This window comes from Copidosoma floridanum, unplaced genomic scaffold (genome assembly GCF_036245765.1).
Source record: "Copidosoma floridanum isolate Cflo_tuat_1 unplaced genomic scaffold, Cflo_Japanese_pri ptg000013l, whole genome shotgun sequence".
NCBI classification, from domain to species: Eukaryota; Metazoa; Arthropoda; class Insecta; order Hymenoptera; family Encyrtidae; genus Copidosoma; species Copidosoma floridanum.
Window position 1 is genome coordinate 25046194 of NW_028321890.1, and position 27630 is coordinate 25073823.

The 27630-nt window shown below is 45.4% G+C and overlaps 1 protein-coding gene across 3 annotated transcripts in view; it reads left to right on the top strand.

Annotated features, from left to right (window-relative positions):
* Positions 1–27630, top strand: part of LOC106647322 (uncharacterized) — a 131943-nt gene that overhangs the window by 86903 nt on the left and 17410 nt on the right. For all 3 annotated transcript variants that reach the window (XM_089591379.1, XM_089591380.1, XM_089591381.1), the window contains one exon: positions 16204–16260. In XM_089591379.1, coding sequence (XP_089447505.1) covers positions 16204–16260 — 57 coding nt within the window. The remainder of the gene's footprint in view (positions 1–16203; positions 16261–27630) is intronic.

Below are 27630 nucleotides of genomic sequence, written 5' to 3' on the forward strand. Positions count from 1 at the left end.
TCGTCCGTCTCATAAGGCATGTGTCATATCGTGACTGCTGACCTTGACTACATTTTCGTCCCTATATCCATAATAATACCTCGACATGTACCAACACCAGCATCAAAAACGGTGAAAGGGGGCTCGCGCTTTTTCTCCAACAGCAGAAGGGTCATACAGTACCTATACTCGGTTTATACGCTTCATCATGATATACTTAAGGGACAGCGGAGCCCGTGTATTATGTCACGAGGTTGTCGAGGGGGGGCAAGGTGGGGTCACTCGATCGGGGCACCGACTGTCCGACATTTTTATGAAAAACCCGGCGACAGGAGGGGCGTATCATTTTTCATGTTTCTAATCCCCCCGTCGCCTTCTGCTGCCTGGACTTGGCCTCTCGGGCTGGACACGCGCCCCATCCTTGCTTTTCCGTGAAAAAACATCAACCGGCCGTCTCCTTCCTTCCTTCCTTTTTTTCTTCATCTTCGTTATGTATACATAACGTTTTTGTGTGTACAACACCACGAGTACATGACCTCGCGATTTACATTTTGCTCGTCATCTTTTGCGTAGAAGCACATTTTTTTTCTTCTTTAATTTCACTAAATTCTTTTATTGGGAGCGTACAGTAATTTATGAATTTACGATAGCTAAAATACGTTATGTTGGGCACAAAAAATTGCTTTTACAGTTAAATTGGTAATACTAATCCCTGAAACTCATGGATTTACAAGGTCCCTTTGAAAACCCATAAAACGCATTAAAATTCGTCGGTCCTTTAAAAAAAAAAAAAAAAAAAAAAAAAAATCTCTCTTGGAAAATTCAACCCTCCATTCGCACGGAACTCATCGAGGAATGCCTGTTTTTTTTTTTTTTTTTTTTCGGATGTTGGCGGATATATATACGTCTGTTACAGCCACCGAGGGTATGTGTGTGCGAGGGGCTGTAAAATCCTCGAGTGCTGAAATCGCCCCTTGAAAGTGGGCAGATGAGAGGAAAAGCACTTTGTGAAAGAGAGAGACGAGGAGGCAAGAGTTGGTTTTTTTTGGTTTGCTGATGATTTGCAGCTTTATTTATCATGCAAGCCAGCGGAGTTGGTGCAAACCATCCAACAATTTAATGAAGATATAGAAAGGGTTGTACATTGGGCAGATGCGTGTGGGCTCCAATTTAACTATGGAAAGTTATATGCGATCCTGGCAGGTACATGTCAGACCCTTATGCGCGTGGATGCGACGGACCTTCCGCCCCTCATGGCTGGTGGTCGGACGGTGCCATTGGTCAAAAAGGTTAAGACACTTGGCGTTTGGCTAACCGACGATCTTAGCTGGAATGCGCATGTGGGTTCTGTGTGTTCGCGAGTGCACGGGGTGCTGTATCGGTTGCGATATCGGGCGAGACTCCTATCTAGCTCTTTTAAAGCGATGCTCGCGTCCACCCTCATCATACCGCATTTTGATTACGCATGCTTGGTGTATGGGGGCTTATCAGGTTATCTCTCTGTGAAATTGGATCGACTTGCAAACACAGTTGTAAGATTTATATTTAACCTCAGACGCGATGCATCGCTGCAAAAATATTATGTGAAGCTGGGGTGGTTGCGACCGAGCGTTAGGCGTGACTATTTTTTGGCTGTAACCACGTACAAGACACTTACCACGCAGGAGCCTAGGTATCTATATGAAGTTTTCCCGCCGGCAGATCAGGAACTGCGAAGATCAGAGCGCCTCCCGCAGTCGGGTTTTAATATTCCACGCGCTTATTTAAATATTTATGCTCTATCTTTTTCCCAGCGAGCAATGAAGTTGTGGGATTCAATCCCACCAACTATCCGACTGCGGGACTCGCTTGGATCATTTAAGTTGGCATATTACAACTATCTGTTTGAGCAAAATAGGAGTACGTAAGCAGTTATCTAGCGCAAAACAGCAAATTATATAGCTCTTCGTTTTCGTTGTCCTTTTGTCCGATACTCATGATTTGTATTGTCACTATCCCTGCGTCGTGAAGTTATAACTTTGTAAACTAAGATGTATATTGTAGCGATACCATACACTTAAGAGTTCATAATGCTTTGTATTGCTGATGTAAATATTGTAAATGCTGTTAATGATGGCGTTCTTGCGATTTCTTGTGATTTAGATTTAAATTTAATGTTTACTATTAATAATTATACGATGTATGCCATGTAAACTTGCTTTTGCCATACGGGTGTCTACCACCCTTGGCATGAATAAATCCTGTTAAATTCAAAAATTCACCCCTATGGTATTAATTCCAAGTAAACGGGAGGAGTAAAAGTAAAAAAGAGAAACTCTCGCATTCATCGCTCATCAGTGCGCGTAAACAAGTTTGCCAGCAACAGTGTCCCACGTAACACTGTCTAAAAAGGAACGAAAAAAAAGGGGGAAAACGTTGGAGGAAAAAAAAAAGAGCCGGTAAAGGCCGATTTTCCCCGTTTCCGAGAACACGTGCGTTTTACAACTTAACAGCGCCTCCCGAAAAATTCGGGAGTATAGTTGTAGCGGTATAGTGTCCAGAAAAAAAAAAAAAAAAAAAAAAAAAAAAAACCAACTCTTGCCTCCTCGTCTCTCTCTTTCACAAAGTGCTTTTCCTCTCATCTGCCCACTTTCAAGGGGCGATTTCAGCACTCGAGGATTTTACAGCCCCTCGCACACACATACCCTCGGTGGCTGTAACAGACGTATATATATCCGCCAACATCCGAAATTAAAAGGCCGCTCGCGCTCGCTCCCGATGTGGGCCGAGGAGGTGGCGGAGAAGGGCGGCTCTCTATAATTCAGAGGCCTCACTCGCGCACCTACGCGTGCTCCTCGATACCGTTCGGGGGATCACGGCGACTGTACCACGTACCCCCACACACATACAGCAGCCACACAGAGGGAGTCCAGTGTAGGGGATAATGTATGTACCCTCGCGGGCGGAGAAGAAGCTTTTCCGTAGGGGTAGGTGGTGGTGATATACACGTACATTGGAGCCAAAGAGAGAGCGAGAGAGTATAGATGTGTATATGCACATATAGTGGTGTGGGCGCTCGGTGCGGGGGCGAACAGCTGACCGAAAGTACCGGGAGAGGGGAAAAAGAATACTGACCAGTGTCCGAATGGACGCGGTAAGTTGCTCGGCGGCAGTGTGCTCCACTCGGCGGCGACGCGCTTACGCGCTCCCTTAGTTGGCACTCGGCTATTGTTCGGGCTCACCCTCCCACCCTCTCTATCTCTCTTTCTTCGCACCTTGACGTTTTTATATATTGTATTATTGCGAGGGAGGACGTACACGTATATAAATAAGAACTACGTTTCTTCTTACCACCAACTTTTTCTTGTTCTCCGTCCATTGTGAGCCAAGTGAGTGTTTGCGCGCGCGTTTTTATACGTACCGATGCACAGTGCATAAGTGAAAAGTGCAGGGAGGCTGGCCATACTTGCGCGACACAATTAATCAAACGGACACGAAGGACGGGGGTGTAACTGCAACAACGGCACTTTTCAAGCTATTTTCTATTTTTATCCCGCGTTTTACCATCGGGGGTATATAAAGTATAACGTATATTGTACACATACAAAAGAGGGAGGTTGGCGGGTGGTTGTTGTTGTGCAATATCGGACCCCAAAAGTGACGAGTAAATCGTTACCAATGGTGACCGGGACCGACGAGTCGATCGGCCACCACTGCGAGAGCTACTTTCGTTCCGTCGTCATGCAGCCCTATCTGGTCAAGGATTACAGGAGGTTCAAGGACTTTTACGCGACCTACGACGCGCTGTACGACGGCACGTTTAAGAAATGTAGGTATACAGTATGATGAATAATCGTATGATCTATAGCAAAGTAGAAAAAATGTTAATATTAATACGAGAGAAAAAAAAAACTACGGTAACGTAAATTATACAGTATACATATTATTTTGGTACAATTTTTCCGAATGGAGGGTAGCGATAAAAGTGAAAATAATCAAGGAATAATCAAACGAGGAAAAAAAGAGACCACAAGAGAGAAGGCGTTCTCTTGCTCGTTAAATCAGAGGCGTAGAGGTCTTAATTACAGGTGCATACGATTACCCGCTTCGTTAATTGGAGGGTTGCCGCGATAGATTCCGATTAGCGATATCAGCATCTGCTTTGTACGTAACCCTTTGGTTAGCCTTGCTGCGTGAGAAAAAAAAAATAGAGTCCACAAGCCGAATTGTAAAAACAAAAGGAGGGAGGGAGAAAAAGAAGCTCGCAACACACCCCGTGACCGTTAAACTCGTCGTGAAGCTGCGTACAAACACCCCCGCGCTATGTATACCACCACCCTCCCCCTCTCTCGCACGTATACACATGTAACCCAAAAAATCCGCATCTCCCCTCGACTCGGTTTTAAACTCTACACGCGCCGGCGTAATGGTGGATATGTCACGGCTAATGCTGATTGCCACCCCCCCCCCTGCACGCGCTGTTTCTCTGATTCATCCCCACGTACGCATGTATACACTCTCCGGCGCATCCATTATGCAGAGAGCTTTGCGCCTATTGGTCGCTCCTGTGTACGCGATGGTACCGCCAGGAACAATGGAAAAACTCGTGCGACTTTGGCAACCGTCGCGCGGATCGCTTTTCCTCGATTTGTATAGAAATAAACAATTATTTCGGAATCAACCATACGTATTTCCATCCTCTTTGTATCGCTATATGCAATGAAACCGTACCACTTCCGTATATGAATCGAGCCATACGATTATCCAACCAAATAAAACGACTCCATTCGATATGTAAGAGAGACGTCGCGCCGTCAAACGCAGACGACGAGTTTCAAATGCAAACCAACCAAGCTCTCTCTCTTCCCCTTCCTGGTTTCGATGATTAAAGCAGATTGCAGCTATTGGGGTCGCATACGGTCGAATAGCCGTGGCGCGCGGCACCGAAAGGGGGAGATCGCCATTTTAAAATCATCCACCCCTGCACGCTCTCGTAGGGTATTTTACGTCCACGGGTACAGATGTATGGCATCAGGCGATATCTCGCGGGAGATCATCCGTATTGGGGCTCACAGTTCTCTCCAGCGCCATGATCTTTCTCTTCGTTTTCTCGTACGTACGAGTGTTGTTCCCGAGCTCGAGAGCGTGATTTTTATCGCAGCGATGATTCTGGATCATTTTTTTTTTTTTTTTTTTTTTTTTTTTCATTCCTCAGGTTGGAATTATTACTTTGATACTCCGAGTGGCGCCGCGTTACGTGTGCACCGGCGGTGAGATCTCTATCGCGGTCTCGATGCTCGTGGCTTTGATTTTTGAAGGCTTTAATACGCCCGTGGACGAAATAATTCGAAAGAGATTGCTTTTTAATTGCCTGCTCGGTAATGGGGTTAAATTTTAAATAGCTCGGGCTGTGGGCATCTTTGATTCGGGCTTATAAATAGATACATCTCGATGCGGAGGGATACGTGTGGACGAGAAACTAAATAATACGTTTGTTTATATTCAACTCTTTACGCTTTTGTTTCGTGTGAAAACATACATACGTTACAGCTGTTTCGGAATTATGTGTAGGTAACTGCAAGTCATATTTGGTGCAGATTGTGGTTATTGTGGAGCCAAAATGTTTAAATTGGACTCCAAAAAAACAAAAAAAAACAACAAAACAGTTCTTAAGATTTCGAGGGTACAGGGGTAGGACTTAATAAATTTTATGATTATTATGGTGTATACTGTTGGTATGGTGAAGTTAGTACAGAGTGTGGATTTTACCATACTTGAACTTGAATTCAGGACAAACGTGTATTGTGTCCTACTGAACAGATACGAGCACACACTTACGAAAAGACGCAAAAGCAATACCCGTCTAAATTACATGACCAAAATACCATCTATCACAGAAACGTGTTTGAAAATATTCTAAATTTTTTTGTGAAATACTGCTGCATACGAATTCTTTGGTTGCGTGAAATTTTTGCAAACACAAACGACGTAAAATCACCTGCCAATAAAAGGAGAAAAAAAAAAAGGTAAAAGCAAAAGTTAATTTCTCGCATAAATTTAAACAACGAAACGGTGCACTTGCGGTGTTTCGCGACTAAGCCCATAACGATAGTTTAAGCGGATTATTCCGATGGGTCGGACGTCAGTCACGCTTTGCATTATCGGCGGATTTCTCGGGGGCGCGTCTCCATCGATTCCAAGGATTATCGAAGTCCACCCCGCGTCGCGAATCACCTCGACGGAGGAAAAGATATGCGTATGAGAAAAAAAAAAAAAAAAAAAAAAAAAAAAAAATTCAAAGCAACTCGGTAGATACATACTCGATCTACCGTTCACCCTCGTTTAAAGCTCCCCGTTTGTTTTACCTCTACAAAGAGCCCCGAGATCCTACTCTCCGCGAAAATTTTAAAAGCTTTCTCTCTCTGCAAGCTGCTCGCTATTTATACACCCCACATTGTTCCAGCAACAACAGCTTCGCTCTTAAATTCAATTAACTCGCGTCCCGGCGAATTTCTCAATTGCGACCTACCTGTGCGATCGCGTCGTAGGGAAAAATTAATATTTTATTGATATACCCGCGCTCCTCCTGCATCGGCGCACACGAAACAAGACCGTATAGGTATATTCATTATATCAAAAGGGAGCGTGCCCGAGCTCTTACGAAGCAAAACAACCTTTTCTTTTTTTTTTTTTTTTCTTCTATTTTTTGTATCCGGCCCCAATGAAACAAAAGCCCGAGCGAGATATGCACAATACTTGGGTAGCCGTGCACTAAATTGAGTCGCGTAGTCCCCTAAAGATGCCCCCGGGTTCATTATATACACGCGAGGAGCACCGGTCTTGGGAGGGCGTCCCTATCAGATCGCTATCTCCGGCCGATCTGGCCCCGCGCGGAGAGGAGCGGGTCACGATCGAGGAGCTGCTCCCCTCTCTTTCGCGAATACAACCGCGGCTTAATTAAGCGTTATGAGTGGGATCCCTCGTTAGAGCCCCTCAACCCCCTCTTGCCCCTCTTTGTGTACATTATCCGCGAGATCGTGTGCTGGCGTCTACTTCCCCCCCACCCCCCCTATATAATACCCATATGGCGCCTCGCGGTTATAACGCGCGCGACGCCGTAATATTACCAGCGCCCGTGTGTGTTACTCTTGGGTTGGGAGGGGGGGGCCGAAGAGTTTTCGTTTTGTTGCGGTAATGTATGCACGCGCGCCCGATGATACTTGTAAGATACGAGAAAATTAAGACACGCCACTGCGGGACCACGTGGAGTATATATATGCACATACATACGACGAGCTGCTCGGAGGATCCGTGAGAACGCTCGGGTTGTTTTGTCGATTATTTCGGTACGTGTATGTGTGATACTTCAAACGTAAGCAGCACAAATACACATAGACGCACTCTGATCAAGCCATCCGTCGTAATGAGCGACGGGCCAATAATTAAATATCGATTTCCGCAATAAAAATTACCACCGCGCTTACACACACATATTGTTTGAACATGTAGAGGTAACCGTGGAATTTTTCGGGCGTCCGTGCATTAGTACAGACGGGAGCGAAAATAATATCCCCGACGGAGGCTGTCAGTGGCAAGAGGCCGCCCGAGTTAATTAATTACGTTTCCGATCGCGCTTCGATTCCGTTGGATCGAGTTGTGAAAGTGGGGGAAGGGGGTGGTGGTACCACCCTTTCATCGATGTATTTTTGCACCCGAACGAAGGTAATTATCGACTGTACAAAAGTGCTAGCTGCCTTTCGCGAATACACCGCGTATATATATATATACAGAAGCCAACGCCCGCCCCACACGCGCCAACCAAAAGAACTTGCCGGCAACTCTGCAGGAGTAAGTATATGAAAAAAAAAAAAAAAAATCAGTGATTCGTATACTTGTATATTTACGTCGTAATTAAAAATTATCTACAACCATTTGAATAATGAGAGAACGGGGCGAAGCTGGCATGCGTACGGTATGAGGTGTACAATATCTGATGGAAAAATAAAAATGCGCAGCCTATTAAATTTTATATATTATACGCGTAAGTATAGATAACGCGTGTGCACGCGCTATGGCGTTTCACATGCTACTTTCGTATATAAAAAAAAAAAAAAAAAAGAAGAAGAGCATATTAATATTGTAATCTTGGTGCGAATGTGTTATTACCCGCGGGGGCGTTTGTTCGTGTCAATACGCCAAGTTAATTGGACTTAATTTTGATGCTTATAAATAATTATTTCAACATATACTTTAGAGATACGCGAATATATGCACGCATGTACACTTTGCTGTAGCGATTTTAAAACTGACGTGTATCTCGGGTAGTCAACAATAATATTTCATCCGATGGAATTGAAGACTGTATGCTCGGTGACATCTAGGCGGCCAGGGGCACTCTAGTCGAGTATAATTTATCGTCCTCGGATTAGCGGAGCTGCCCCTTATTGTTTTCCTCTACAGCCGTGTAGTCCGGTGGCGGACGCCCTCGTACTTATAACTCAATTATGGGAGGTAAGGCCGCGCGCACTCGCCAAGTGGTATATTAGATTTTCCGTCATTGCAAACTTTTTCTCTCATCCCCCTTTCATTTCTCCTTTTGCTCGACGAGAATCATCTCGTGCCCGAGACGAGCGAGTGACGGTAGCGCGGGTGGGCGATCGCGGCCAAAGTAATGGACGCTACGTGGAATTTTTTCGTACTTGCCGCTCTGGACCACCGGATGGGTGTTGGAGCGATGGGGGCGTGATGGGCTCTCATACGTTTTATCTTTGTGATTAATTTTGATGGATCCGTCAGTTGCTCTTCAACACACGATTGTCACTTGATAAGGAATACTATGGAGAAATTTTCTTTTTTCACTAATCAAAGTAGGGTAGCATCCGACCCAACATCGGCAAGACTAATGATAAGTATACACCTGTGCGCATCGTATTCACGAAGGTAATTGCCAACAAACTTCTCTAATTACCGCACGCAATTAAGCACGTGGTATAAAAGAGAACGAGAGTAACACCCTGGGGTGCTTGGAAACACCCACACGAGATATCTCTCTCTCTCTCTCTCTCTCTTTGGTATATCAAAGCTTAATTGTGCTATACAGTTCGAGGGAGGAGTTGCACCCACGACGTTAATTACCGCGAAATTCGCTTTTACGATTGTTCCGTGTATACGTTCTATCAAACCCTTTGTCCCCGCGCTTAGCTCTGAGTATCGTATAATCACGTCTCACTGTTACTTTATTACTATTTTTCTTCTTTTTTTTTTTTCGATCTACATTTGCATCGGATGAATATATTCATCGAGCGCATCACGCGAGGGACTCTCTGGGCCCCCGCTAGCGCGGAAACAACGTGCTAATTATCATTCAGCTTATCCTCAGCGGAAATCACGCGAAAACTGGTAAAAGCCTGAGCGCGTGCTTGGCTCTTTGTTTTATCTATACGTACACATGCGAGGGAATAGCGAGGGATGAGGCGTGCTTTTCATAAAAGGCCGCATTTTTCATAATTAAATTATACGAAAGTTTATAAATCATTTATCAGAGAATGCGCTGTGATGGAGGGCACGTACTTATCCGATCTAGTTTGATAAATAAACGAGTGGATGCAATACGGACGTGTGTATAAATGCTGTGGACTTTTTTTTCCTCTTTCTTGCATTTTATTTTTCGATTCTTGATAACTACTCGGACCAATAAATAATTAAAAAAAAAAAACGAAAAAATATTCTTTGTAAGTATAAGCATCATTTGAGGACCCCTGAAATAACAGTTTCTTTTTTATCTGTTTTCGGTGCAAGTCAACTAATACCATCTAACGAAAGGTGTTTTTACATGCATTACTCACGTTTTGATCCAAAAATATATACGTCATGTACCAAAAAATGTTTTATATTTATTTCGCTCTACACCTTCGCGTACACGCGTATACATTACATGAATGTGACACTAAAGAGAAGGAGAGTCAAGGAGGCTCAATGCAGTAAATTCCCGGTTGGTTTACGACCTTACTCGCGCACCGCCTGCACAATTTCACGGGTGACTACAACGAACCCGGTCGGTCGGCTTTATCCTCTCATCCTTTAGGGTATACTTGGACACTGTTTCAAATACCCACCATGTGGCTCCTTCTTCGTAATTACTTTCTCTGTGCACCTCAAAGCACTTTCCTCCTTCGCTGTACTGATTAACGAAACCACGAAAGCGCCTGTTCAACCCTACCACGCTTGATTCGCGATACCGCGTGAGAGCTTTCATATTTGAGTGTAACTTGGGCCATTGGGTATCGTCAGAGCGAATTTCAAAGCAAATGTACAAATGGAAAGCACTTGAAAACAAAGTGTAGAGTGAACTTGATCGATGACCCTTGGAGATTGGAAATGAAAAATCTAATGATCCCTTGATACGCGCTGCCCGTATATTCAATAAACACGGGCCAGCTTCACATTCACCAGAGTATACTGCGTCCACACGCGCAAGAACGCAATCTCGAGAGAAAACGAGAGATTTATGACCAAGTGTGCAACAGCAGCATCATCATTATCGTCATCGAGTGACCCCGACAGCTCCTACAAGTACATAACGCTACATCCATCGGTACACGATTAGGAATATAAAAAAAAAAACGAGGGACGCAATCACAACATCCCCAAGCTCGGGTAGTTGTCCGTCTCCCTCCGAGAGCTGTCCAATAAAAAAAGGGGTTGGACCCTTTGTGCCCTGCACGCGCTCATGATTTTCTCGATTATCGGGCGCATACGCCAGTACCAACGCCCCTCATCTGCAAAAAAACACCAATCAACGGAAGGAGGGACTGCACCCTGATTTCGAATAATTTCTAATGACCCTCCTTATCTCTCCGGTCTTCCCGGTACAACGTACCCCGCTATAACGAATATAAATAAGTGCGGGCGAGCCACTCCATCTCTATTTTTCCGCTCTCCTCGGACGACGCCGGGGCACAAAGGGCACGTCGGTCGCCATCTGCGCGCCTGAGGGGCGTGAGCGCGGATTCTCCTCGCTTCCCCGCCGCTAATCGACAATTATTTTCGGATCCGTCAGCTTTTCTCTCTCTCTCTCTCTCTCTCTCTCTCTCTCTCTCTAGGCAAACGATTAAAGCGAGCTGTTTGCGAGCGATTAGCGACGCCCGATCGAGATCGATCGATGTTGCTTCTTTCTTTCGTTGAGGTCTAAAGTATCGACAAGTTTTAGGCCACGGAAAGGAGACACGGCGTCGAAGTGCAAGGACAGCTCCCGGATGGTTGTTTGATTTTCGAGCTACTGCACTTGATTGAGCCATGATTTTGTTGAGCAGTTGTTGCTACGAGTGAGCCTAACTTTACGGAGAGGTGCATGATTGGCGACGAATCAAAACTACAAAGCTATCCGAGGAAAAACCTTTTGTGATATTCGGCCTCTTGCAATTGCTTGGTGAAACTTAATGGTGAGATACATCGAGTAAGGCATTTTTTTGCTCTTGGTTTTTTCATCAGTTGGTTTGCGCAAAAACTACCGCGTTGGGCTACCCTTTTGTGTTGCATTGTCTTCCCGATGGACAACAGCGAGACAGAGAAAAGGGCCAGGGAGATAAATACAAGGGACGTCGGAATGGTTCGGATAACGAGGGTAATAAAAACCACTAATTTTTCTCGAAATTTCTCGGAAGGTAAAACGAAAGCCTGTAGTTTTTGCCTTCAAGTACAGTATACACGGAGACCTGGTGGGTTTTTTTTGTTGTTCAATAAATCGATTATACATAGGGTATATGTGCACAAGAACGAACGAAAGTACGTAATTTTCAGGGTTGTTATTACTCGAGAAAGTGAGATGATGGTGTATTGATGTAATTTCAGCGGTTTTTTTTTCCAAAAAAAAATCTTAGCTGACTGTTTTTTCACTACGAGCTGTTTGTATAGTATTCGTGTTCATATGTATTCGAAGAAACAGAGGTTGTCGTAAAAACTCGATTGTTTTAGAAACGAATGGGATTTTTTTTTACTGTATGCTGTACAAGGTACAAGTAAAAGAGTAATTACATTGGTAATATGGTGTGAGGAGATGATTCTTTAAAAAGCTTATAGCTATCAATAATTTCTACAACAAAAGCTGACATGAAAAAAAAAAAAAAAAAAAACTACTCGATCCGAATTCAAGGATACAAATAAATAATGCTCGATGCTTCATCAGGTAGATTGTACATCGCGCAAAAAATTTCTCAAATCCTGTAAAACAAATTTCTGTATTATTACTGTTACACATTCGGTGAGCAAAAGCTCGGAAGAAAAATCACCCAGCTTGGCGTGTATACACAACAACGCGCAATACAAGCGGGCAAAAGGAGAGGCATTTTTACTCATCAGCGTGCGAATGTATATATGGTCCAGAACTGCGCTCAACCCTTTCCAGACCCCCTCGCTCGCCCCATCAGCAGCGCGATACAAAGAGATAAAAAGAAAGAGAAGGCACGGGTGGGGAGGCGTCCGGCGTACCCCCGCAGCGACTCGGAGGAGACGGTCGCCATGGAAACGCGCGACGACCGCGAGAGGGCGAGAACGGGGCGAGCCACCCGAGGGTAAGAAAACCGAGGCCAGCACGGAGGCGCAGGGGGTGGGCAAATGAGAGGGATTTTATTTCTTCATAACGTCGGCCATTATCGCCCCTTCCCCCTCCCACCCTCAGTTACGGAGTTTGCTCAAGTTCGCTCATTATGTCCCTGCAGCGGAATATTCTTGTTTTAAAAAAAATCGCCGGCCAGCCGAACGAAGAGAGAAGGGGTGGAGAAAAGAAGGTGCTCCAGCGCACTAATGGCGCCGTTTGTAATTGGAAAAAGTCCGGGGCGCCGCTGCTGCCCGTACTATCGCCCGCGACGGCTTTTATACGACCTTTTTTCCCCTCTCCCTTCTCCCGCTTCTCTCTCGCCCCCTACCCTCCCGGGGGTGGGGGGACGTTGACGCGTATACATACCGCGAGAGAAATCCTGTAATTTTTCCACCCTTCACGAGCAGACTCATTAATTTTAGTTTTTTAATTAGTAAATTAATTAGAACGGGCAGTGGCAGCTTTTTCACCCGCACCCCCCCTGTAGTACCGTGACCCTACATTTATTTGTAGTTGCGAAACTTTGGTACGTTCTCCCTATTGCTACTGTTGATCCTTTCTTTTTTATTTCGCGTGATTCTAACCCTCTCGCGTATACAACGCAGGGAGAAAAACGTGACATTTATTAGTGAAAACTAGTGATTACCATTTGTTTTTCTTCTTCTTCGTAATGTAAGCAAGAGTCGAATTTCATGTAAGTCAGCAGTAATAATTACAATACATTCGGGCAATATACGATGAAATATAAATTACCAAAGCCGCGCGTGCGGGCGATTCTCGGCGCGAAAATTTCTTCCACCAGGCCGTGGGAGGCACGTGACTCGAGGCGAAGGCGGGGGTTGCACGCCGTTGCCGGTTATACGAGACGAACGAGACCTGTTTTCCATATCGGCGATTCGCTTGCACGCGCGAGGGGGTTGGCTGTTAAAAAATTGATGGCCAAGGGCGGGATCGCTCCGGGGGAGGGTGGGGGGGCGCTACGCAAACTAGATTCAAAGCCGCATCTCGTATTCATGGTTGGTGGGCCGAGCCAGGGAGAGGGAAAAACAGCACACGCCCGCGTGCATTTGCAAACGACATTGGAATGAGGTGGGCATTATTTATACGCAACACTTGGCGAGGGAAGGAAAATCGCCTCGATTAACTTTGGAAAAACGTGGCAACGGTAAAATTAAAAGAGATGTATACTTATCACACTTTTTCCCTATATCACACGTGGAAGCATCCTCATAACAACATGCCACCCCCGTATCATCAGCTCGAGAGAAAATCCGCCGCTTGTTATTTCCCGAATACAACAGAGGGAGCTTGTACAGTGTGGTACATATATATATTATAGAGGGAGAGAGCGCCAGAGTTGTGGTCAGACCACAAACTCCGGGACGTTGTGCGCGGGGGAGGGATGAATGTTTAACGAGGCCAGCAGGGCTACCCAAGGGCCGGAGGAAAGGGAGTCATGGACTTTTGGATTATTTTTCGCTTTTATTACGTGTACACGCCACACTATACGTACCAATGCACGCCTCTTATGAATTGTTCAGTGTGTTTGGGTATATGTATATGCTCCTTGGCCCTTTTTCGCGCTGCGCCCCGTGCGGTGGACGCGCGTCTCGTTGCATTAACAGGTGGAATTTCTCGCTGACGGGTTCCCTTTACGTATTTAAACGCGTATAGCCGTGTACATGTCTCGCTCGTGCATCATTGATCGCGGGGAGGATGAATTTTTCATCGCGTGCTCTTATTCGCAGCAATTAGGGGGTACGTATATATACATATATATATACATATATATATACACAATACACTCGTTGCATCTCTCGTTGTGCTGGATGATTCACGTACGACGAGCACATTGTTTTTATCGACGTCAATCGGCATCATCGGGGAGGCCGGTGAAGCGAAAATCGACGCGTTTCTTGAAAAATTCACCGCAAGAAGAAAGGAGTCAAGTATAATAGCGCGCCGGCGAATAGGCGGTACACGCACACACACACACGAGTTCTCGTGTTGAATATCCCGGAGGCGCGGACTCGAGTTCGTGGTATATATGTATATATATATATATAGGTACGACTGACCTTTATGAATACTAAAGCTCGGCCCGCGAGTGGATGCGCGTAAACACATAGCTGCACATGGCACGCGATACGTGCAACACTGACAGCGGGGAGAGAAAAATCGGAGCTCGCTTTAATAATAAATGGCCCTCGTCTGCGCTTCATCGGACCCGTAAAATCGGAGCCAAAAGCCTCTACACACACACGTTACCTTTCGCTCCTCCTTTTTCTTGGCCGACGAGAATCACTTTGCCCTCTCTGGGAATTTCCGTGACGACGCGTGATCCTGGCTGTGTGGTTTGGCGTGTAGAAGTCGAGAAGGCAATGTGCGATTTCTTTTTCTTCCTTTGCCGATAGAAAAGTTTTAGTTTTCCATTCTTGCCGATTATACCTGTAACCAATAAAAAAAAAACAAAAAAAAAATCAACAAACAAAAAAATCATAAATCGTAATATTACAAAGGGTCTTCCATGCAGCTATACCGAACCGATCGCAACGCTTCCAAAGCTGCGGGCCCAATTACTCACCCCGACGATCGCCCAATAACGCATAATACATAATGTGACGCAAAACAGACCCCAAAAGGATAGAGAAAGAAAAAAAAGAAATGTAAGACACCCGCATACCGCACTCGCCGCGCCACCCTCACTTTTCCGGTAACAATCGGGAATGATGGAGCACGCGACTGATGATTGAGCCATCCGCATCATATCCCGAGAATCGGTGAAAAATTCCAGACGCGCGCATATGTTGTCGCATAGGTGTATTAGACCCGAGGAGGAAGAGGAGGAGCTGGCGGGGGTAATGTGAAAAGTACACCCCACGCGGCCTTATCGTCGCTGGACAGGCCATGTTATTTTATACATACATATATATATACGTGCCTACACCTACCGCGCACAATGCCCGTATTATGTACTTTGCGGATACATAAACACATATATTCCCCCGACGAGGCGATCGGTATGGAGCCCGTATTGAAATGTGGCTGGACGACGCGTGGATTATCTGAATACGGATAGCCTCTCCGTGTGTGTGTGTGGGGGTAAGGGAGTGTATAGTCCAGGGTGAGTTGCAGCCCCCCAGGGTGCCGTATCTGGCGCGTGGGTGGAGAAAAGGAGCCACCGCCAGAGGCGCACGGGGTGACCAGCACCCGCAACTGTGTGTATATATATGTTATAGGTATATATACGTATACATATATGTACGTGACTGACGTATAGTGGTCATCGTTTTCCCTGGAATTACCCGCCATCTCTTTGCTCGTACGGTGTAGGTGGGTGTATTGTATACTCCGGCGTTTGCGCTCGAGGCACCAAATAGATTATTTGAATATAAGATCCGGTGCCGCGTGGGCCGAGGGTACGCCGGACAATGATGGTTCCCTCGTTCTCGGGGAAATGAGTTTCTAGGACAGTAGGGGACTTTGGCTGATTGGCCCGGGGGTGGGTAAATAATGCCCATCGGTGAATAACTAGGTATGGGTACATTAAACTCGGACGAGTTTGTCAACGTGCCCATTCGGCTAACTTTTTATATACTTTCGAATTGTTCATTGCAGTGATTTTTTTCTTTTTTTCCCCTCTGTTGCAGCTAACGATACGCTCAAACGGGAAAAGGACCATCCGCCGTCCCCGGAATCGATGCACGGTGAGTACAGTTCTTTGCATATTTTGGAGCATCGGTCAACTATACACGACACTTGGTGACTTTCAATTCGTTATACTTTTTTTTAACAAACATATTGAGTTACTGAATCCAAGCTTCATTCATGCGATCCTTTTGAGATAAATCCACATTACCATTTGCCTTTCAAAAGAACTTCGAGGTAATTCATAAAACGAGCAGTTTGCAGAAATCTCGTTTCCCACCGTTTTGAGGACCGTATCCTTTCAGTGTGTCCATTAAAAAAAAAGAGTTAAGAAAACTTAAGAGCCGAAAAAAGGGGGTGGCGCAACCAAGTGACGCTTATTAGCAGACCCGATACATCTGCGGCCAAGTGTTGTGTAGTATAGTCAACTCACTGGACACATTATATTTGTATACAGTACTATATGTTACAAGCACACATGAACGCACTCGAAACCCAGAGAAAGCGTTAACTGGACAGTGTAGGTATGACAGCACATTTCAGCGAATCGACCACGGCACAAGTACACACGCTCCCGTTAATTTCGTTTCCCGTAAAGTACGTAATAAAGACAATTATTAAACGCGGAGCGCCTGCAGTTTTGTTCTCCCTAGTTGCACTTGGGGATTTTTTTTTTCTTTGTTACCACCAACCAAAAACAACAACCATATGTATATATATATAGTAAAGACAAAATGAGCTCCTCGCTCGCGGCACCGCCCCACATCTACCGCACCTCTTTTTTCAGTAATTCGCTCGTTCGTCCGAGATTCGAGCTCTGGAGCGTACTTTGCTGGATCATATCCGATAGGGTATAACGCACGCGAAGAGCCATAAACGAGACGCTCGCGTATATTTTTGCAATGCCTTTAACCAAAGCCACGCGAACGAGCTGGTTCCACGGTGTGCATAGCGATAATCGACGGACAATTTGTGATTTCGGCGCACAAAGCCCCCGGGCTCTTTCTATTTCTCCTTCTGCTGCTCTTCCATCATTACGCCACGCCATCGTCCCATACTCCTGTGCGAGTTTCCTCCTTCTTGGGGGCTGGAAATTATGTTTTTTACGAAATTACGTGTACGCGATGATTCCGCGTAAATTCTCGTATTGCGCACGACTCGGTTCTCAAAATTTTTACGTGTTCGTTATTTACAGTATAGGGGAGCCTACTCAGTTGATCGGGGCTAACTCGAACAGCTGCTTATCGTTTCTATACCGATAATTAGCTTGATTTTTTTTTTTTTTTTTTGTTAGAACTGCAAGGTATACGATACATGATCCGATTTGGAGTGAAAATTCCTGTATATTATGCAGTAACAAAAGCCTTGTAATAACGTCAAAAATTTTGCTGAGTAACACCTGCTCCTCGCAGGAGACTCGAGACACCGGTTGTATGACGTACGCGTTTATGTACCCGCGCCAGGCGCTGTCGCTCTTTTTACGAGGGTCACAGTGGTATATGGACGTGCCTAGCTGTTACTGGTATATTTCACTTTTGCGCAAAAGAGGGGTGTGTATGAATGACGTGTGGGCTTGCATCGTCTTGGTACCTACAGATACGTGTGAGGGAAAAACGGAGGCGCGAAGGTACGTAAAAAGTGCTTGACTTTGAAAAATGAATCACGACAGGGAAGGGGATCGACTGTCGAGACTTTTTCTCTTATTTTTCGTCGCGAGAACACCATGTTTCGGAGCTCGATTTTGTTTTTATCGACCAAAGATGGACATTGATGGTGAAATCGATTTGATGCTAAGTGACTTTCGGGTATTGTTTTTACTTTTTTTTGTGCGATCAATAGGTTGGAGGTAAAGAAATCAAGAGAAGCCTACTAATACATCATTTGTTGAATAACAAAAAATATTACCTATGATAGTAAAGACAAGTCGAATCAATAGTAATGTATTCACGCGTATAAGATGGAAAAAGTTCAAGTATTCTCGCGTAGAACGGACTGGCTCTTGGAAATCTCGAACCGGTAAGGTAAACAGCTTTTCTTCTCACTAATCTGACTAAAAAAATACCAAACTCGAAGTGCAGAGTCCGACGTGATTGTACCGTTCCTCCGAAAAATATTTTTTCATCGCACATTAATTTGTTCTCCAGTTTGGATTTATATAGAAAAAAATACATTATCATTTACTTAATCCAGAACAGTTGATCCATAACTTTAAAGGAGTATTACCCTACAAGTACAAAAAAATAAATCGGCCACTGTACGAAGATCTGGTAATCCCAGTGTTCATTAATCGACATTTTTTTCTCGCAAGAAAGAGAGAGAGAGAAAGACGATGGCACTACAAGTGTTTAGTCATGCGAGTGGCGTGCGCGAACACCTGCTTCTCGAATATGGCTAGGTACGAGATTCTTCTCCGGCCCCTGGCACTTGTCTTTCTCTTTCTCTTACACACGAGTGCTCCTCTCGTAGAGCACACACGAGGTATACCCACATAAACGTACTTCAGCGCTCGTACTCGCGAGATGGACGTAATTTACGTCACGTATAAACTTCCGCAACTCGCTCCGTGAGGGAGAACAAAAAATTTGAATGCACGTACCCATGTGGCGGGGAGAAAAAACGTCTCCTCCGTGAGAACGACGCCTATAACGGTACACCAGATTGAAGCTTTTCTTCCGATTTCATTGAGAAATTATCCAGGATCCAGATTCCTTCTTCCTTACGCATGAAACTTGTCATTGACACATCGATTTCGAAAAATAAAACGCACGCGTCGATTGTGGAGCCAACCAACGTTCCAAATCCACGACGTGTTCGTCAAAACACACGCAGACACGTACGCGGGGCCAAAATCGAATGACTTACGTGCAAGAGCGACTATGGACCGAAAATGCAGTCAGAGCCCCCCACCTTGGTCCAAGGGGTGACTTTGTTATTCAAATCCGAGGCGGTCCAAGCGTCTTTCAATCGCAAAAACGCTTCCTGCCAACTTGATATATTATTCCCCCTTCCCCAATCGAGGCGCGTGACCACTTTTCTCGCCCGCCTACGCAAACACCTCGTGCCTGCAGAGGGATGAGGATAGGTATGTGTGGGTGTTTTTTCTTCTTCCCTCGAATTCAAATTTTCCCGATCGGGGACACGCGGAGCTTTTAAGGCTCCCTTTCGGTCCAACTCGCTCTGGAGCTCCTGTGTATACATGCAAGTCAGGTCTCACGGGCTTTTTTTTTTTCTTCTTATACCATTGAGCTATACCTTGTACCATACCGAATAGCGGCTTTTCCAGACGAGCGAGTAGTTTGCCTCAATTACATCGAAATACCGCGTGCGTGTGTTTGAACAATACACCATACCTACCTATACCTACTATGTTCGACATAGTGTTCACAGTAATATATTTATAATATACCCGTACCCAATAGAGTGGTTATCTACATGTATTTATAAAATTACCCCCGGAGAGTTTTCCCGCGCCAACATATATGTGTATATGCAAGGTAAGGGGGGGGGGGGTCTCGAGTTCCGCGTAAATTGCGCTAAATAACTTTATTCGCGTATAATACGGTGTGCATTATCAATTCGCGCGCCCCGACTATATGTAGTTACGTACCCCATCGGCAACCCCATCCCTATACAGTCCGGTGTACGCGAAGTGATACATCGAAAGCAGAACACATTCGAGCGGCTTTCCGAGAAGCGTTTTCGAGAAAACGAGCGCATAATGGATCCGATGTCTAAGATGCGTGCAGCGTAGGTATACGTTTTATAATATGCGCTCACGCGAAAAAAGGGGGCCAGTCTAATCGAAGATGCGCTTATTATTATTATTATTTATTTTTTTAGCGCATACACGCGAAAACGTGTGTACAAGGGGAGGTTGAAAGAAATGCGGTCGTTAGCGAACTTTTCTTTAATTTCCAGCGCCAAAAGCGAGCAGTGCACAAGGTAGGTACACATGTAAGATATATACGGCACGTAAGAATATACACGACGCTATAATCGCGTAAGCAGAACCGAAGAACTAGATGCGAAGAGGAGAGAGAGAGAGAGAGGAGCCTTCCGCGAAACATTCGCTCTCGCGAGCATCTTCTCGAGTACCCGTGCATACACGCGTCCGTGTATAATCCCCTACTGGAGAGTATGTATTCCAAAGACGGAGAAAAGGGGAAACGAGACGCGAAAAACACTTCCAGGATACGGTGTTTTCCTTGATGCTTGTATACGCTGCTCTTCTTCAAAGGTGCTGCTGCTGGTGGTTGTCTCTCATTGTATCACGTGCGTTTACCCACGCGAGTCGTTCTCTGCATCCGAGAGTTTGGTTTTTATAAGTGTACAGCTCAGCGTTGGATGGCCTTTTTCAGGATAACACGACGGAGCTGATTGAGGAATTACGAGGGAGTTTGTTGTGTTTTGCTTCGATTGCTCGGAAAAGTAAATACTTGAATAAACGCGAGCTCTTGATCGAAGAGCACGTTTGACGCGTCGCGTTTCGAGGATCAAGTGAAACGAGCACGTTCTCAAAGCGTGTACTTGAAATTACTCTATTATACATGTACAATGCACTGTTTTATGTTTCACCAGTTTTTATCCAACCAAACAATTTTTTTGACAAAAGGAAATCAATGTACAGATAGTAAAACTGTGTGTTCGAAATGGTTGGCGGAACATCGTTTTTTGTTGTCATGCATTTGGGAAACGTGTGAAAATTTGAATAGCATCACCCTTTGGATCGACAGTGCACTCGGATGCGCAAATTGAGATAATTCGGAGAAAAAAAGCCGATGGCAAAAACTTTCACATGTTTGAGAGGGAAAAAAAAAAAAATTGCCGTGCACGTATATATGGGTATGTGCATCTCCGATGTCGGGTGGCGATGAGACGTCAAAAGTAACGCCGTACATGTACACACGCGTGCGCTCTTTATTCGGTGCCGCAAAGGAAGGAAGGAGGAAAAAAAAGAGGAGGAGAAAAAGAAAGAGCCGCGAAGAGCAATTAGCAATTAAACCAATAAGAGAGGCTGCAATTGACGATTCCGTCGATGGACACACGGCAACGGCACACGTCTCGGGTTCTCACGAGTTACGCATTTATGTACGTAGGTACGTGTGTCGCTTGCGCTCGCGAGTAATTTTTATGTACTATATACCAGCATTTTCTTCTTTTTTTACCAATACTCGGAATACAAAGACAATGTTCGGGTAAAAGTTTAACGACACGATGGAAGCCATCAAGGAGACCACGAAGAAAAAAAAGAAAAGGGGAAACGAGACAAACAAAAAAAAATAACAAGAGTCCTGAGGAGTATTACTGATTGGCTTCATTGAATTAAGAGCGGTGGGGGATGAGAGAATGGCATTTATCTAATCTTGGGCGTCGCGGCTAATAAATATACATTTATAAATGGAACTCGGACGGGGGCCGTCGTATATATATATATGGTATTAGCGATGGCGCTCGTCAATTAGAGTGTGCGCCATTGGCTCGGCGAGTGAGGTATACCTATACAAATATATACGAAGTGGGCGAGCCAATCGACTGCCGATAGCGCGACGGTGTTGTGTATACGTATATCGTCTCACGCGACGATTATACATTAATTAAATAATCAATATTTATTGAGCTTGTTGCGGAAAGTGCCACTGTGCTCGTGCGGACGGAGTGGAGGGAATTAATTCGATTGGCTTACGCCATATTGCTCGTAACCCCGTAATAGATACACAGAGGATAGGTACGGATGAGAGAGTGGGTGGAGACCTCAAAACGAGGACGATAAATTTACCGTCGAACGCCTCTGGTATTGATAAATCGATACGGCGGAGTCGCGCCTTTCAATTTTCATTTCACTCGACGCACCGGTTTTTCGTTTGTTTTCCCGAGGAGACGGAAAAGTTACGACCAGCCAAATGTGCTTTTCATAATTGTTACAACGTAACCTTGGGTGAAAATGAACGAGGGAAACCACGCATCGGCACAATTTTCCCTACATTCGTGATAATTCCACATCCATACTATGGAAGAGACCTCCCTAATTTACAGCTGTAATTTATCGGATCGACGAAACGGGCATACCTACCTCATTTTAGTGATGATTACCTAAAATTGTAAAATTTTCCAGCAAGGACAAAGTACATGAGCAAACTTTGAAGCAACGCGTGAAACCAATGGTCAAACGGCACACCTATCGGCGCACTTGATCGGTAGAGGGTCGAATCATGATTAATGCAAAGTAAAACGTCGGAAACGTCGCGTTAGCCATCAAAGCATAATAGTCAGCACAAAAAAAGCCCCCTCCTGTTGAGTAGCACTAGCAATAACATACACTCACACACACGTAATACCGACTTCCTCGCTTGGCTTATTATAATCAATTAGCAGGCCGTTATCCACCAGCGCACGCGGCCGGCCCTTCCGCACGGACTATACATGTGTGCACGAGTAAAAAGAAAAAAGGGGAAAAAAACGTGTGTGGGGGGAGAGGGGGCAAACTCGAGGGGTGCGACCCTCCCCGAGGCTTTTTTATATTCCAAGTCGTCGGCGACGAGGATGAAAAGGGCCGGCAACAGGCTGATGATCGTCAAGATTCCCGATGGCTAGTTCTTGCGTGTGTATGTAATGTATGTACCAGTCGAAAATCCTGGATGGAGGGAGAAGAAAAAAGTAAGCAAAGCGAGTTGCGGAGCAAGGAAACGCTCTATCCGCAATTCATAAGGTGAATGGCGCGCCGTAGGTGGAGTACAACGGCGGGGGAGAAGTAGCTTTTGGAAATGGATTTTTAAGGAGTCGATTGTACACTCTCTCTTTCTCTCCCTCTTTGAGATGAATATAAGTGACTCTGAAAGTGCGCTGTGACGCGTTGTAAGAATTTTCCCTTCGGTCTCTGTTTGCGTTAAAAGAAATCACTTCAATTAAAAACGTATACTTACTGAGTAAGACTCAATTCATACAAGGCCTTTGGTCACTTACGGACACGCTTAGAAGATAATTTAATGGAGAAAAACAATTAATGTGTATGGAGGAGGGATCCCTCGTTTCTCTCTAAAGGGTTGTGGCGGCGTGGAGACGCGTTTTTTTCGTCCCACGAGCAGATGGAATGGTCAGTTTTGGCAAAAACACTCGTAATGGCACCCACGGATCGCAAAACCATTATTAATCGATGTGGTCCTTCCCACACGAGCTACCGGAATCGCGATGATTCACGAAACCCAGATGGAGCTATTTCTTGAAAATCGGGGATAAATGGCACATGTTTGCATCTTTTTCACGACCACATTTATACTACTATACACAAAAGGAAGAATGGCCCGCCGTGAAATTAACAATCAACGCCGGAAGCCTAATCGGTACATACACACAATATATTACACTTTCTCTCTCTCTCTCTCTCTCTCTTAGCTGTATTATTAAACTGTATATATACAAGACACGGCGAGGCGTGCAATTTCTCGGAAGCCAGCCACTGGTCTCCCCATGTATAATACATACCACGGGCGAAATAACAGGTCCGCGCGTCAGGCTGTGGGTCGATCCGTAAAACCAAAAACGCCCGAGTTGGCAAAACGACGTGCAAAGAAGCATCGGCATCGCGAGTTAGCAGGAATCGTCGCCGGCCTCGGGGCAACGGTGTATATCGGCGATGTCCACGTAGCGATTGCCGTCGCGGAGTCTAGACGAGGCTAATCGCCCGCGCGCCCGAGCTACACGAGCGCACGTTGAATGACACTTTGGAGAGGCGTTGTTCTTACATCCAGAGGATCGTCGGCGTGTCGTTTTCTGCTCGGGGCGAGGAGAACGATCCTCGAGCACTTTTCTAAATAAGTGGTTCGCAAGGGTGCACCGTGAAACGCTGGTATTACAATACGCGGGTACACACGTATATACGCGTGTGGTCTTGCTCGCTCGATTGCTCTATTGATTTCGGCTGATGAGCGCCAATTGCTCACACGAATCGCACGTGCTCTGATGGGCTTGTACATATCAGGTGCTAAACTGGGGAGTCTTTGGTCTGCCGATCCTTGTGCGGCTACTTTTTTTCCATCTCATTGGGACGAGAAAAAGAACACGACAAAAATGACCATCACTGAATCAACTGGTTAAAAAGTTCTAAATATATATTTACAACCCATCTCGGACAAGCGAGCGCGGGGGGGAGACACCCCGAGAGACAACTGCAAAAGCCAATAACTCTCAACCGGGCACATCGTATAATACAGATCCCATCTACCGATGTACCCGAGCGCGCGGGTGTATGGCGACTCATCGACTGTGGCCATTATCGAGTTGGCCATGGAAAGCTCGCGCGCGTGCGATTATGTCGTGAGGAAAAAAAGCTCTGCGGGAGCTTGATAAGCCGGGGGGTATTTCACACTCGGACAGTCGCGAGCGCCGAGGGCCGGTAATGTAGCGTTATTTAACTCGCTTAGCGTCTCCGCCCCCCCCCCCTTGTACTGATCGCCCTTCCAAAGAAAGGAGGAAAAATGGCAATAGTCAGTGCCTGTATAAATGTAGGGGGTTGGAAGGGGGTGAACGGCAACGTGTGCTCGGCGGCCCGTGAAAAGAGTCGGGGACGCGGGGGCGGTGACGCGAATAAAAACGACACACGATCCCTCATACATACGTGTCATGTACTGTATATACCACCCTTGCGCTCGTGTGTACCCTTTCTTCTGATGGTACTCTTCGGTGTGTAATGATATAAGGGATTGCATATAATTTAAGTTTAGTTAAAAGGGATATTTTGAGAAATAATTATTGCTACGGGGTTTCGAGTACTACTAAGGTTAAACATTTGAAGCTATACTTGCTAATCGAAAGCCAGCAAATTGACACAGTTTCCGTGTCCGAAGCTCACCCCACGTTTCGACCTCGCCACTGATCCTCATACACACATACTGCCGCTCTATACGTACGTGCAGAGTACCGATGTTGGAGTGTATACGAATGGGCGCCCCTCGAGAAATGAATGTCGACTTAGCAGGCAACACGTGCCAAGAGGCAATATCTCCGCGAATACGTTAAGGAAGTCGCATAAATCGGGGTCAGTACAGCGTGAAAATAGAATGTAAAAGCGCCACCGCTCTCGGCCGCCCCTCTTCTACCCCCTCGGGCCTCTCGAAGCCCGCGCGACCAAAGTTGCCCCCGCGGGGGGACTCCCTACCACCCTCCTTCTCGCTTCTTCTTCTTCTTCTTCTTCTTCTTCCTCGCACTTTTTCGCGTGTAAAAGGGACATACTGTCCCGGTTTGACGTATATGACGTGCCGGGTCCACGTGACTCGACTGCCCGAGTTGTTTCTTCCTCTGCATACACTGCTCTCTCGACAATCACTGCCGGCGCCGCCGACACGCCGGACGAATTCTTAACTAATGCACATACATGTGTATACCCTACCTTCGCGGGATGTATGCGTATTCAAATATAATCTCGATCTCGCGCCGCAGTATATATGCTTACTCTGGCTCTTTTGCATATTACGAGCGTGCGTGCGGTGGTTTTTGGGAAAGAAAAAAAATGTATGTTGACTTTTTTCGTGAAATAAGGAGATGAAGCTCGAGTCGACCGCTTGAATACGAAATCGTGGGAGAGCATTTTTTTGTTTGATGTTTTTGTTCTTTATGTTGTTAATTTATTGTATGGGTTACATTGTTTCAATCAAAGTCCACCGTGAGACTGGATAGCTCAGTTGGCGGGTTAAAACTTGGACGATCTGTACGACAGAGGAAAGGGTGTTTCATGTTCCGAAACCCTCGGAAATTTTTGAGCAAAAGTGTACATTCTTGGTACACGGTTCAAGAATAGAATGGCACATCATGCAATTTAAATAAATAGGTGAATAATATTAATTATAACGTTTTTAAACACTGGCAAATTACGTTCCAATTTTCATCACCATTTTTTGCTGTTGTCATTATTATTTGGAATAAAAGACAATGTGTGTATTCGTTATTTAAGTATTCCTATACTATCCTCCCTCTCTTTCTCTCGTGGCAAAAGAAAACTGAGCTATACACAGATGAAAAAAACAAAAGTCTAAAACCGGACGCGAGAAAACAGTCGATATGCAGGTCGTAAGATGTACATCACTGCCAGACCGTGCCCCTACTCCAAATGGACCACTATGCGGAGCACCTACACCCTGAACATCTCTCTCTTTCTTTTTGTTTCGCTCCAAGATGCCCTTTTTTATATGCATAGACACAGACTCATTTCCTTACGGACACGCTACGAAAAGAGGACTGCAGTGATGGGGACGTGAGGTTTTTTCCCAAGCAACGATACCAAGCCGCAACATCGCGGTAACAAGTCGTTCATTTCCACGAGTCAGCGTAAAGTAATTAAAAAAACTGATAAAAATAAAAACCGACGCTCGCACCAAGATTCATCTGCCTCGATATACGGAAATAAACGCCGATTATCCGCCTGTCACACCACATGCGTGTACGACGAAAAAAAACAACCGATCCTCTTGATCGTTTTCCTCCGAGTCACGGTGCCGCCGCATCATCTGCGCTGCACTCCATATATGCATTAATCCGATTTTACAGCTATGTCCACACGCACACGAAATTTCCCGAAGCCGGCACGCGCAGAGACCATAAGAGCAACACTCTCAAACGACGTACGGGTGGAAAAAACAAGAGCTGCCGTTTGTATAGCGGAATCATCGGCCCCCGCGCGAGTTTAACCGTTCTATAATAGCGGGAATCCAGAAATGCTATCGGCACGGCTCTCCCCCGCACGACTTTCCAAACGCCACGTGCCAACTGTGTATTAGGATGCATCTGCCTGCAGTACACATACACGCGCGCGCACACACTCAAGCGCTCTGTTTTTCCTGTTTTCGAGATATCACCCCCCTCCCCACCTGGGCCGATGAGTTATTATATGCTACTATACAGGTATACGCCAACGACGGCCAGGAGATCGGTTTACCTGGTTCTTCGATATCCTGGATATTGCGTTGTACAAGCACACGCCCATACGAGCGAGAAAACAATTTAGTTGGAGTAAAAAAAAAAAAAAAAAAAAAAAATGATCGATCGCGCGTTTACAAACGAAGGCTATGCTCAGATGATACGATATAATATTAATTCAGTATATGTACGAGCGAGGAAGAAGGAATATTAGAGTGAAAAATCGATAAGTACTTGTATACGTATACCATATTGTTTCGGCCACAAATCGTTTTTACAAAAATCATCTGCACCTTTCATATACGTGTATATACATGTCCTCAAAGCTCCGCAGCCGATTGAGCATCACCGGTAGCCTTCCGTGTATTACCGATCAATGTACGACTTGTATCAATACTCACGGAGGAAAAGTATTGGCGGAAGAAAAAAAAAAAAAAAAAAGAAAAACCTCACAAGAAAGGGGGGTGTAACCATATGGTAACCCGAGCCGGATAGAGACGAAGGGGTTTGCACTTGGGATTAAA